The 13501-nt window shown below is 33.2% G+C and overlaps 1 protein-coding gene across 4 annotated transcripts in view; it reads left to right on the top strand.

Moving 5' to 3' along the window:
* LOC119638725 (DNA-binding protein D-ETS-4) overlaps window positions 1–10732 on the top strand; it is a 28276-nt gene extending 17544 nt beyond the window's left edge. For 3 of the 4 annotated variants that reach the window (XM_038035687.1, XM_038035686.1, XM_038035685.1), the window contains exons 3-6: window positions 4055–5078; window positions 6218–6378; window positions 9922–10150; window positions 10222–10732. In XM_038035687.1, coding sequence (XP_037891615.1) covers window positions 4055–5078; window positions 6218–6378; window positions 9922–10150; window positions 10222–10643 — 1836 coding nt within the window. In that variant the 3' untranslated portion in view covers window positions 10644–10732. Of the gene's footprint in view, window positions 1–2923; window positions 2931–2982; window positions 3045–4054; window positions 5079–6217; window positions 6379–9921; window positions 10151–10221 lie in introns of those variants that run through there. The other variant, XM_038035688.1, reaches the window with a different exon arrangement.
* The last annotated feature ends 2769 nt before the right edge of the window (window positions 10733–13501 follow it).

Below are 13501 nucleotides of genomic sequence, written 5' to 3'. Positions count from 1 at the left end.
CTAATTTAGAATGTCCAAATACTATTGGAGAGCGAGCTTTGCTGAGAAATTTTGAAAATTGCATTTCGAAATTTCATCAAAAAATATCGCAAAATACAAATTTACATGGATCGACGTCGGACAGTCGGACGAACAAAATCATTTTCTGAATCGATCGATATAATAAAATGTAGGTCTACTTCAAGCCCTTCTGCGTGTTGCATACCCCCGCACGTATATATACGAAAGGAAAACTCGGAAAATATTCGCAATAAGTTAAAAATTCGAAAATAATTGAGAGAAAGACACTCACTCACTCATTATTGCTCTTCCTTTAATTTATATGTAACTCATACGCAACCGGCTCAGCCACCTTCACGTTAATGACTCAAACGACCAGAGTTTTGCTTTTACGAAACACTAAGCAATGCTTTTAAAAATGTGGTTAGTTCTAAATTCTCTTGACACCGTTGGCGATTATTCCTAGTGTTCGATTACGAATACCATCTTCTGATAGGAGTTATTACCTGAGAGAAAGGAAGATTTTGCTTTTAATTTAAAATATGCTTTTTTTCGCTTTACCTGCATGAGATGTGGTCCTTAGACTTTGTTGCAATAACTTTCATTTTCTGTTATTTTCTTATGCAGCTGCTTCTAATAGCCAGAAATTGTAGACTTCCCAAGCGTATAAGAGAATAAATTTGGATTTTATTTTGAAAAAAAAAAAAAAACAAATTTTCCAATCGGCTGATAGTCAACGGAATGGTTCCTAAACTCATTCAGACGACCTTGACCTTGGTGTTTCGTTACATGCGACAGGTTTCCGATGCGTGTTCCAGTTGTTACAAATGGAATGATTAACCTAAAACACAAACTACCCCTTAGCTGGTAGATATAAAAATTAATAAAACATAAATTAACTTTTTAGATAAATTAAAAAAATCAGATAACGACTTGTGGGAAAACCTGTGTGACTAAGCAAACTGTAAGTCTGCTTACAAGTAAGCAATAAATAGAAAAACGATTCGGATTTTGTTTAAAGTGCAAGTGTATTATAGCATTAAGGACGCTGCTTTAGAAATATGCATTAATTTTGCAATTTTACGATATACGCAAAGTTGTTTGACATATTCACCCAATTATTCTATATGCAAGATCTAAAAATATATCATTATGTAATCCACTCAGAAACCTAGTCGATACTGGAATTTGGAGAAACGTATATAAAGCTTCGAAATTCCTGATTTGTCATTTTACCTAAAGCGCGTTAGCTCGCGACGGTATAAATTAAAAGTTAAGCAGAAATGTCTAACTTTGTCACGGAAATCTCTAACTTTGTCTGGTTTTTTTGCTACTAATAATGTCGAGCCACTTTAAGATGATAACCTATGAACACAATGCTTGAATGCTCACACTTTTCGTCACAATCTTGCCTACAGTTTCTAAAAAGCCGTAGCTGACATATTAGCATAGCCAAGGTGCTCTAAAGAGCGGTCGAAAAGTTCCAAGAAAATTTGATCATTTTCGAAATAAAATCCACAGCAATGCATTAAGTAAGGAATGCTGACACAAGCAGTATTAGCCTATCAATTGAATTTTCGATTTACAGGGTGCTCTAGACGGCGGTCAAAAAATGCCAAAAAAAATTGATAGTTCTGGGAATGAAATCCACAGAAACGCATTAAATAAGCAAAAGTGAAACAAAATTCAATTTTTTTGAAAAAAATTTGATTGCGAAGAAGAACCAGCTGATTTTACACAAAAGGGTTAATATTTTTTAGGCAAACTCTACATACATTTAGTGCATACGTTTTCATAACTTCTACTACGTTCTAGCGTGAGTTAGTCACACACAATTACACGAAACTAAAAACATCTGTAGAATTTTGAAAATAACATAAATATGTCGATATAAATTCAGAAACACCATAATTCTGATCGATTTATTGCTATACCCGCCTTATAATTGAAAGATTATTTATATTCTGTTAGATATGTTTATCTCCTTGAGTTCCGAAAAGGAGTATATGACATGTGCAGTAGTAAAAAGTACCTACACTGAGTTTTAATGATCGTGAAATATAAAAATAGATAATTAAAAATATCACTCACTCCCACTAGTCATTTAGAAATTTCCCCCAATTTAAAAGTTCACCATTTTACTTCATTCTAGTGGGTAGCAAGTATTTCTCATACTATTTTCCCGCGCTTATTCATTTCGAATGCTTTAGAAAAAAACGAAAAAAAAAACAAAAATCGAAGAGAAAAAACGTTCAATACACGATCATGTAAATGATTGTAACTGTGAGTGAAGCATTGATTCGCTTTTGGGATTTTTGATTCGTACAAATATCAATTCTGTTTCTCAAATCTGTTGTAATGTAATCGTGACGTCATTGCAACGCGACAGAATCCCTAAGTACGATAAGTTTAATGATTTAGTAAATGACTACCCAACTGCTCTGTTAAGTGTTTGTGTTGAGTTTTTTTTTTTTTTTGGTTTTTTTTTCTCTCTCTCTCTTTTTTCTCTTCATATTTCATTATTTATATTCTATTTATTATTTTGTCGTCATTAATTTGAATCGTCGATATTATATTTGTGCAAGAGAAATTTTGTTGTTTTTTGTTTTCCTTTCGTTTATTGTATACTTTTTGTTTTTTTTTTAAACACAAATCGTTAGCCGTAGTAAAAAATTTGATAAAGCCTTAGCCATTATTTATTTCGAGTTTAGTTTACATTTCACCGGCTTAACGTGCATTTAATTACGCTTCTAGTTTAAGTTTTTTGAAACCAAAAAAAAAAAAATGTGTTAATTAAAATTAACTTAAAAAAAAACACAATATAAATAAATAAATTAACGGCAGCACTAAGTGATAACGTTAATCAATCTTTTTGTTTTAATATCAAAGTAATTCTACAAAAAAAAATTTTTAAATTATTTAATCCATTGGTATGTCTTTTATACGCTAAGGTCGCAAGATTTAAATTCATTCAACATTAAGTCCATTACTATTTTATGCCATCACGATTAGATGAAGACTTTCGTGTTGGTGATAAGAAAAACGTACGTACTTTTTTTTTGTCTTTGAAACAAATATGTTTGAAAAGGTTTTTGAGTCGAGGCATAATATCAGACCCATCGAATAGAAAATTATGAAATTTTTTTAAAGGCAGCTTTTCAGGGTGCTCATCAAAGGCAACATGTCCTGGCTGCCCCAGAAGCACGTATAGTGATATATCGACAATAACTACTCCTTGAAATATGGATTAGAAACACTGATGATCAGGGAACAGGAACATGAATGTGTTTTCAACTAAACCTTAAGCTACACTGGTAATCTTCTCTTATTCGATACGCTGATCGAAAGCTTATCAGCATTTTATTGATTAATACCGTTATAAGCTTTCGATGAGGCTCATACCACTTAAACAAAGTCCGACTGACAGAAAAATATCGACATTACTCTCCTGGTGAGTGTAGATACTACTACAAAAAAGTGGTGTTCTATCTGCAAGCCAAACAGACTACTTTTTCCATGGGCTAAAGGAACGGCTCGGTTTTCGATTGTAAGCATCATAAGTGAAAAGATGAACGCTTACCTCATATGAAGAACTCTATCCCGGTAAATAGATGTTGAAAATTTACCCCATGATAACGATTTGATATTCCACGCGTACGTCTGTACTTCCGTTGGTTTTTCTTCTGGTCCTTGCCGAATTTCTTCGTAAAATTTTATCATTATGGAACCATATTTACCATAATAATGTATTTTAAAAAATAGTTTTCTCATATCAGTACAAGTCAAATTTCTCTACAGCCTAATTTCGTATTACATATACTGTGTGTATGAGTATATCGTTAAAGAGATCGACACGGTGAATAGGTTAAGAGAGAAAATTATTTTCGTTGTAGATGAGGGGTGTGATAGGTTAATGCCTAATTTATGTCGACGACTTTTCGATGCTTAATCTCTTTTTCAACTTTCCTTAACAAAAATAAAACTAATACTGACTACGGTAAAAGAACCATACATTTTTCTACAACAACCATTTCTTTTTTGTTTTTATTTACAGATGTCTCAGACAAGCTGCTTAACATTACCTGTTGCATCGATACCAAAAGTTCCCTTTAAATTCGAACCGAACAACTTTGATGGTCTAATCAACACAACAACTAACGACTCTTATTCGACCTTTACGGACACCTTTGATCTATCTCTACTACCTCAGGAAAATAACAAAGATTCGAGTAATTCGCAATTCGTTGATATACCGACCACAGTGTACGACTTTAAGGAGAGCTGCATTCCAGTGACTCAAGCTGATATCAAATTGGAACAAGAGTGGTCGCCTTCCACCGTCTTGGATGGAATAAATCACGAAAAAAATTATAGAAATTATTTTCCAACGAATATTGAACAAAAGCAAATCGCATTATCGAAACTAAAATTACAATTACCACCTCTGCCATCACTGTCAGGAGCAGCCTACCCATCACCTCAATCAAGTCCCGCGCAAACTGAATATAATTCTCCTCATTATACTTCTAACATCACAGGCCATTACGACTCTGCAAATTTACCGAATAGTTCGCAGCTTACTGTCACCAATTCTCCGTATCGCTTAGTTGATCCGTCAACTGTTAAACAAGATCAATTACATATACTGCCACCATCGCCTCCAGAGTCAAATTGCTGTGGAACACCGTCACCCCAATCGTATGCACATAATAATGTAATCAAATCGGAACCATTCGATTCGGACGTTGAAACATTTATCGATTTGAATTCTATGTTGCAAGAACAAACCAATCCGACCAACAACGACGAAAATAATAATAATAACAATAACAATAATAATAATAATAGCTGCGTGTCATCTATTCAGCATCCACAGCAACAAGATTATCAATTATTACGCGAGTATCTAGAAGATACGACATTTCAGAAGAAGCATAATTTAAAACCATTGGCTCTGGATTCTTTGACAACTTGCCTAGAAGAAGTTCGAGGTGATATTGAGGGTGTTATCTCTTTAGCCCTAGAACATGTTAAATGCGAAGCAGAAGCTACATGCGCCCGTTTACAAATATCTCAAGGTATGCAATTAATAGCAAAATTTAAAAGAAAATCAAAAAAAAGACCCTTATACTCAAATTGGCATATATGCAACAATTATCATAACAAGTTAGATAAGATTTTAATTCTGAATGAATATCTTAGTTCGAGATTTAAATGAATGATTCACTCTTACAGAAATCTTATTGACCCCAGCGCTCATACGATTCATTATAGTAGTTGTGGGGTATTAGTTAATAGGTTAATATTGCTGACGCATACGAGTTTGCATTAAAGCAATTATAAACTGGTATTGATTGTGCTACCTGAGGTGTAATAAAATTTTTATATTTTTCTTTTTTCTACAATAATCTGCAAATAAGTTGTGTTGAATTTTAAATACAATTGATTAACAACTATTTAATGGATAACTAAACGCTATTTTAAACGAAAAACAAGAGAAGAACAAGAGGGAGAAAAGAAGGTATGCTCGGCCACGATTTGCCATTTGAGTACCCTACATCACTTTGCTTAGCGCAGATGTTCATGTAACTGTTTTTCAAATTAAGGCCTAACATGAGGACAAGTAATCGAAAAAATGGCATTTCAATTGCATTCCTTCTTGAGTCAAACCATTTAGGTTTAATAACAAAATGAAAATATCTGAAAAAGGCGCGATCTGTAGGATGAATACAAGAAAGCAGGTAAGACAGATGGACAGATAAGCTTAGGTCGATGCAAAAAATGATTCTGAATCGATCGGTGTAATAAAAGGGGAATCTATCTCAAGTCCCTCTAGATATTACAAAGTGTACCGCAAGTGCTATAGGATGTAAAAAGATAGTAAGCAGGTAACTTGTGGACGGAAATATTTAAGAGTGAAAAGATATTGAAAGTTTCTCCTGCCGAGCTGGCTTCAGATTGCACATCTCTCGGTATGTAAAACAACAGTTATTGACTTGACAAAAGCCAATGCTTTCTAAGCGATGCCCCTAAAGTGTTTTACGAGCGAATACCTCACTTAATGCGGTGAAGATAGTCTCGTACCGCTAGCTCAGCTTTCCATTAACCCAGGCTAGTTATTAAACATCGCACATAATGTAATAGTTGTAGTGCGAAAGGTAGGGTTTAACGCACTTTTTTTACTTTCCATAATGTATCCGTTTTCTTTTTCTTGCAGATCCTTGCGCTTGGTCACCTTCCCAAGTGCACTCTTGGTTACAAGCCACTATTCAACAATTTCGTTTACCGTCCATAAACAATTTGGAATCTAATTTTAACGAAGATGGTACGGCATTATTGATGCTCAGCGAAGAAGAATTCATAAAGCGAGTGCCCGAGGTAAGAATTTTTCGTACAATTTTTTTTTATATAGAAACTAATTTCATTACTAGTTAATGAAATTCAAACGATTAAAAATTAATTACGCGTAGGGTAAACATATGTGCCATAAACACATAGCCTCATCATCATGACATATATATATTCCAACTATATGCGAGCATAAAAAGGAATCCTTTATTGCTATTACGAAGTGAACTTTTGAGTTTGTGAAAGAAAAAAATGAAAAACACAAAAAGACAGTAAATAATCAAACTCAAAGAAAAAATCTGAACAAGTTATGAAATCGAGTTGACGTCATTGAAATATTATGAGAGTTTAGTGCTTTTATTTCTTTACAAATAGTTCATCAAGTATCAACCAAAAAAAAAACGAAAAACTTAAAAAATGTAATTTACAAAAAAAGCACAGCAACAATAAAAAATCCAAGTAAGAAAAAACGAAGAAAAAAAAAAAATTATATTCAGTTCATAACGAATTTTGTGATATCTATTACGTGCTCGCTTAGACTATTGATAAGTAAACTAAATGAAAGGAAATCAACAGTTTAAGCTTAAACCCTCTCCTACTCGCTGCAGGTAAATATGAGCTAGCATGAGCGAATACATAGAATAAACATGCTCACGGGGAAATGTACAATCATATGTCAACTGCAAACTTCAAGTCAATCATACAGAGTAGAGGTAACAAAGTAGTTTTGACCTTGCGAACGTATTGATATAATGAAAAATGATTATTGCGCAACAGCAGGCGTAGCGCACCACGCGAACAGCGTACGTAATAACACAATGAAACGGTTATCGTGCAAAAAACGTTAGCATCCAGAAGTTCAAAATGTTTGGATTTTATTTTGACATGAGCGCGGAATCTATGGACGCCGACTTGGGTGCTTTTTTCAGCTCAGTCCAACAAAAGTAAAGCCCAGAATAATTTGAAATTTTTTTGTCCGAATTCAAGTCTTAAATATATATTTAATCGCGTAATTTTACGCTCTGCTCTTGGCTTATCGAATATGCTCATGTCAATTGTACGAAAGAGTGAGTGGAAGACCTTAGACATTTCATAGTGCAATTATTCTTTGCACATTCAAATTTTCAATTAAGAAACTAATCCGTGCTACTATCGATTCATTTGCGTACAATTTTAACGCATTACACGGCATAAATGAGATAAGTATGATATGAATATGAATTCATTCCCAATGGCCTGAGTTAGACATCCTTCATTCTTTAATTTTTAATTCGTTTCTGTAAGAGTAGGTAAATATGAAAATAGAACTCGACATCGATTTTATGGATGACAAAAATACTCTGCTTACAGTTTATAATAATTGATAGGTAAAAACTGCGATTTCTTTTTATGTCGCTTAGGTAGGTGTCATGTAAGCAGGGATGATCTGGAAAAATTAGTTAGTTGCAAATTCATGGGTCAATAATCATTCCTACCTGATCTTATCCTAAACCTATATTCTATTTATGTTAAAAACGTAATGAACTACACTTCGAAGGTGAAGAAAATCTCTACTGGATGCAAAAATATCATAGCTTTGTTTAGAACTCAATATACCATCAAATAGTAAAGAGAAGAGATCTCAATAGAAATGTTGGAAAACTCTCAAAGAAAGAGAGCAAAATGGAGAAAAATAAACAAAGCTTTTTTCATAGTTTGTGAGAGTATGAGAATAGAGAGAGTTTTAGTTGAGCCCATATTTTTTCTGAATTAATTGTAAAACAATTATAGGTAAACAAAAGACTTAAGTAACAAGCTTATTGTTCAGCTCTCTTTCTCTCTCTCTCTCTCTCTCTCTCTCTCTCTCTCTCTCTGTGTCACTCTCTCATTCTTTTACTCTCTTACTTGGTTGATTTAGCCATCAAAAGCAAACTGGTAGTAAATATTTAAGCTTTAACAACGTAACCAGTAGTCGTAAAAGGTATTAAAAAAAAAAAAATAAAAATAATAATAATAATAAAAGCCAAAAAACCAAAAAACGCAGTCACTAATGCAAAACAGAAAATTATTTTTAGTAACCGTGGTCATGGCTTGAAGGTGAAAGAAAGAATGTGTGAAGGTTGTTTGGTGAAACCAAACCGTCTCTCATACATGCATACAAACACGTGTAGTACTGTAATGCTGTAGTGTAGTAAGTAAATAACAGATGGTGAGCATAATAAAGCAGAATTTTCTTTGATGTTCTTCTTTGACAATGTGCATGTATAATGCAACATATATATACAAAGTAACATTTTTTGCTTAGCTTGTCGTTTAGTTTTGTTCAAAAAGAAATCTAAATGTTCCTCTTAGTGTTTCGTCTATTATTTAAACACATAAGCAGTGCTGTTGATGTTGCTAAATTAAGCCGACAATTACCATCAGCAACACTGCAAGGTGAAAGTGAGTCGGCGACATCATTATCATCACCAGCAGTAGCAGGACCATTGCAGATAACATCATAATGTTATTTGTATTTTTATATATATATTTTTTTTTCTCTTAGTTTAGATAATATTATAAAAATGCTATGAATGAGTTCAAGGAAACCTTCTCTGGCAATTTATTTGCTGGAGGTCTATGGCGCTGCTTATGTGTGCGTGTAGTCCTAATAAAACAATTTGAATAATTAACAACCTAGGGGGGCTTATTTGAATTAAATAAAAAAAATTCTTTTCTTTCTAACGAAGACTTGTCTCTGACATATCTACCGTTAAGTCCATGGAAAAATTTTAATTACTTTTATTCTGCAATAAATTATAACAGCATGCATTATAATGAAATTACAAGTTTTCCTTACTTTTACTATTTTTACTTAACTTTCGTTTATCGCCATAGAATTAGCATAATCATATACCTAGATATACACAGGACATTTATTCATAAAAGATTTTTCTCCTCCTTTGTTCATTTTACTCTACTTTACTCTACTTATTCTTTATTTTCTTTGCGTAATTTGTTCGAGTGCATGCATATTATTACAGTTCGTAGTAAACATTGGCATTAAAAATATAGTCAGTTATCGGTTTACCTAACATTAAAAATAATAACGAAAAACAAACAAATGGAAAAATTGGAATCGCTTGGATAAGCCAAATCAAGTCCCGGGTATAGTTTGGAAAATATTGCCAGCAGAGCAATAATATATCAGTTTTATCAATACATTTGAAAGACTTCCCCTCAGAGGTGTGTAGAGTCAAGTCATGAAAGGCGTACCTTTACGCATATATTTGCCTATAAACATACGCGATATGCATATCAAATTTCTTTTATGGAATTGCTTAAGGAGCGAGAATGCCATCAATGAAGAGCGATCGGAGAAAGAATAATCAAAACTTTTAATTATATATATATATTCTTATGAATAATATAAAAACTTTAAAGGGGGGAGGGCAGTAGCATCTAAAAAAATCATAATTGTCGCACATCATTGATTATCACACAACCACTGAAGTGTTGGGTATCTAGAATTCGATCCACATCTATATTCTTGTTTTTTTTTTACCTTTTTCTCTTCCTTTGCTTCTTTGTGCGCTACTATTGCTGTTGTTGTAGTGTGGTAGCACTTTGCACGCACAATTGGAAATATGGAAATTGGCTTATTCCGGTGAATATAATAATGAACAATGTACAAACTCTACAATGTTGTCTACTACAACGACACCAACAGCAACAAGTATGTCACAAACGCAACAGCAGCAACAGCAGCAACAGCAGCAACAACAACAACAGTTATGGGTTTCTACACCTTCATATCAAATGGATACGGATGAGGATATTAAAGGTAACTAATTGCAATCAATTCGATATAAAAAAAACAAAAAAGAAAATAAATAAATTAACAACAAATTGCAGAAGATAATAGCTCTTTACCTAAGGAAAATAGTAGCAGCATCAGTGATGTGAACAACATATACGACGGTACAATTGAGGAAGCAAAGGGCGAGACTCTTTGCGCTGGTGGCAATGTTTTGAAACGCTCCAATGCACGCTCCGGTGGATCTCATATACATTTATGGCAGTTTCTAAAGGAACTATTAGCTGCGCCACATATAAACGGTACAGCCATACGTTGGATTGATCGCAGCAAAGGTATTTTTAAAATTGAGGATTCGGTGCGCGTTGCAAAGCTATGGGGTAAACGCAAAAATCGTCCTGCTATGAATTATGATAAACTGTCACGATCGATACGCCAGTATTACAAAAAGGGCATTATGAAAAAGACAGAACGATCCCAACGTTTAGTATATCAGTTTTGTCAACCGTATCATATGTAACTGCAACGATACTAGAAAAGTATAAAAATGTTAATTTTCAAATATTTTTATTAGCTTTAGTTTTGTATATATGCGTGCACTTATTTATTTATTTATTTATTTATTTATTTATTTATTTACTTATAATATAATTTATTTATTCATTTGTTAATTATTTATTAGACGTTTTATATTTATTGCCCTCAACTTACTTATTCATTTTTTCTTCATTTCTCTCGATTATTAGCAATATAATCATAAGTTATACCATATACCATTTTTATACCCTACATCACTTGTGGTACAGTGTATACTAAGTTAGTATGTGGATGGGCGTAATAACGGGAAGATCTTAGAATCCACTCTTTATTATGCCTATCCTATTTAAAGAGGTACTGAAAGTGGTGCAGATCGGTCCACTTTTTCGACCACTCACCATATATCGCCTTAAAAAATTTCACTTTTCGAAATTTTTTTCATTAAATTCGTTCTTCAATAGTATTTGGACAACCTAACTTGCTATGAAACATTTGGTTCAGGTGGGGCAATTTTTTGAACCCGCTTTCATATAACCATCCTTACGTGAACTGAATCTTTATAATCCAAAAACGTATAATTTTTAATATTTTATGGTGACAATTCACAATAGCATGTTGACGTGCAAATCCCGGTTACCAATTTGTAGGCGTACTTTTCTATGTCGAAAAGACATATTTGCCAATATTTCATTACTAAAATTTCTTCTTCTTCTAGTGGACTTGGACCGTACAGGTCTATTTTTTGACCCTAACACATACAGAGATTGTCATGAAAAGCAAGTCCAGGTTTTTATGATGGAAGATGAAGCAAAATTTTAAGGAAGTACTTTATAGTTTGCCAAATTTGGATCACGTCATGTTATATTATAGAACTTATATTTCAGCCTCTAATACTTCTTCCTGATTCAATGATCTATTGATTACCATTTGGTTGATTAAAAAAGAAAGAAAAAAGAAGGAAGGCTGAGGTATAAAAATATATTTGCTTAACTTAGAATTTTTTAAACTGTAATTCGACATCCGGCTTTGCGAAAGAATATCACTAAAGTTGATGCGATTTTAGATTTACATCTCCGAGCATTATTCATGAAACGATATAATTGATAAGCACCCGAGAGAGATATTCAACGAATATAAAAGTTGAACTAATGAACAACAATATTTTCGCTACTCGAAATATTCAAGTCGAACAAATATTAAACGTTAATAAAGACAGAAAGGTTAATTACCTGCCACGATAAGGCCATCGCTTACAACGATAATACACCTAGAAATACTACGGAAAAGCCTTAAACAATTCTAATTTGAATAACTGCTCTGGCGCGCAACTCAATCCGTTTGAATCCAGTTATCCAGCAACCGGGAGAGATCTAAGAGCAAAAGAAGCTATGGTTTCCAATTATTAATGGGCACATCAATCATAACGGGCTCCTAATCCTTTTATTTAAACGATGTAGTGTGAAGGACAAATTTTTATGAACATGGGCGAAGCTTTACAATATTTTAAACTCGAAATTACACGAAAAATATAACTATTTTCTCTAACTAAAAAAAAAAACACTGAAAACTGAAAAATTACTTGAGAAATTAGTCGAGCAACCAAACAAAGATCATAACTTTCGGAAAGAGATGAAAGATTGAGTGAAGTAATTAATTGAATCAAACAACGAAGAAAACGAAGTACATAAAAAATATCTTCAAAAAAAAAGTCGTAAAAGTGTTACAACACATAGAATTAATTAGCCAGAGGAATACCCGAGAAACCAAAGACCCGAAAAAAAGCAAATGCAGAAAATGCCAGAATAAAATCTTAATACATTTGTCAACATTAACACAACATGCTTTTACTTATCATAACAACAACTGCAGAAAAGAAGAATGAATGTCTGCTACAAGTCTATCACGATATTTAAGATCAATGGAGAAGTTCTTAAGCCCCTTATCCACATGTTAAGTATGATAATTGCGTGTGGAGAAAGAGACATTGACTACAGAAGATCAGGATTCACTTCTGCATTGCTATTAAGCAATGCATTGCTCCTCACATTGTTAACATTGACTTCTAGTAACTTAACTCAACATTATACACTGGTTACGCTTGTTAGCAATCTAGCTGATGACAAGCTAAGAACATAAAACTTGTGAAAAATAAGAACCATAATATGAACCATACGACAGCAAAGTATTCCTCGCTTTCGTAAACAACAAAGTGAACCATTTATTGGGAATGTTCTATTGGCAAGATTTTCAACCAAGTGAAGAGAAAGAGAGAACCAAGTGAAAACTTGAAACGTGATGGTTCCTTATTCGGTCATCGGTCATTTAGGTTTAAATTTACTTACAATTGAACATGACATCAATGTCTTCGACGGAAAACGTTGAAAATGTCCTAACTTCGTATGTTGTTTGTAATTATTTTATGCAAAATATCTTTTCATTATGCTGATCATTTTACATTGGATCACAGAAGATTTTCTGCACAGGAAGCGGTGTGAAAAGAACCAACGAAATTGAATGGGAATTTCTTCTCTATTTCCAAAGGCAAACCATCAGCTTTCGTTCATTTCTTTTTTTCGTCTTTTTTCACCAAATGTGTTTTCCGCCAATAGGAAAAAAGTACATCGATGCCATATTTTGTCGCGTAGTAATCAAAGGCTTTATGTCAGATTATAATCAAACCTATTGTAATCATTCAAATGCATTATCATATTAACAGCCTTAAAAGATATAAGTCTTTAAGTGTACTTACAGTGTTACACGTTTCCATGTAAAGAGGCTTGAAAAACATTTGTTGCCTTAAACTTCGTTGTAATCGTCTTAAAGCTGTAAACGATATTTTTA

Source organism: Glossina fuscipes, unplaced genomic scaffold (assembly GCF_014805625.2).
Source record: "Glossina fuscipes isolate IAEA_lab_2018 unplaced genomic scaffold, Yale_Gfus_2 109, whole genome shotgun sequence".
Lineage (NCBI taxonomy): Eukaryota > Metazoa > Arthropoda > Insecta > Diptera > Glossinidae > Glossina > Glossina fuscipes.
The sequence above is the reverse complement of the archived record's forward strand: the minus strand, read 5'-3'. Positions and strand labels throughout refer to the sequence as shown.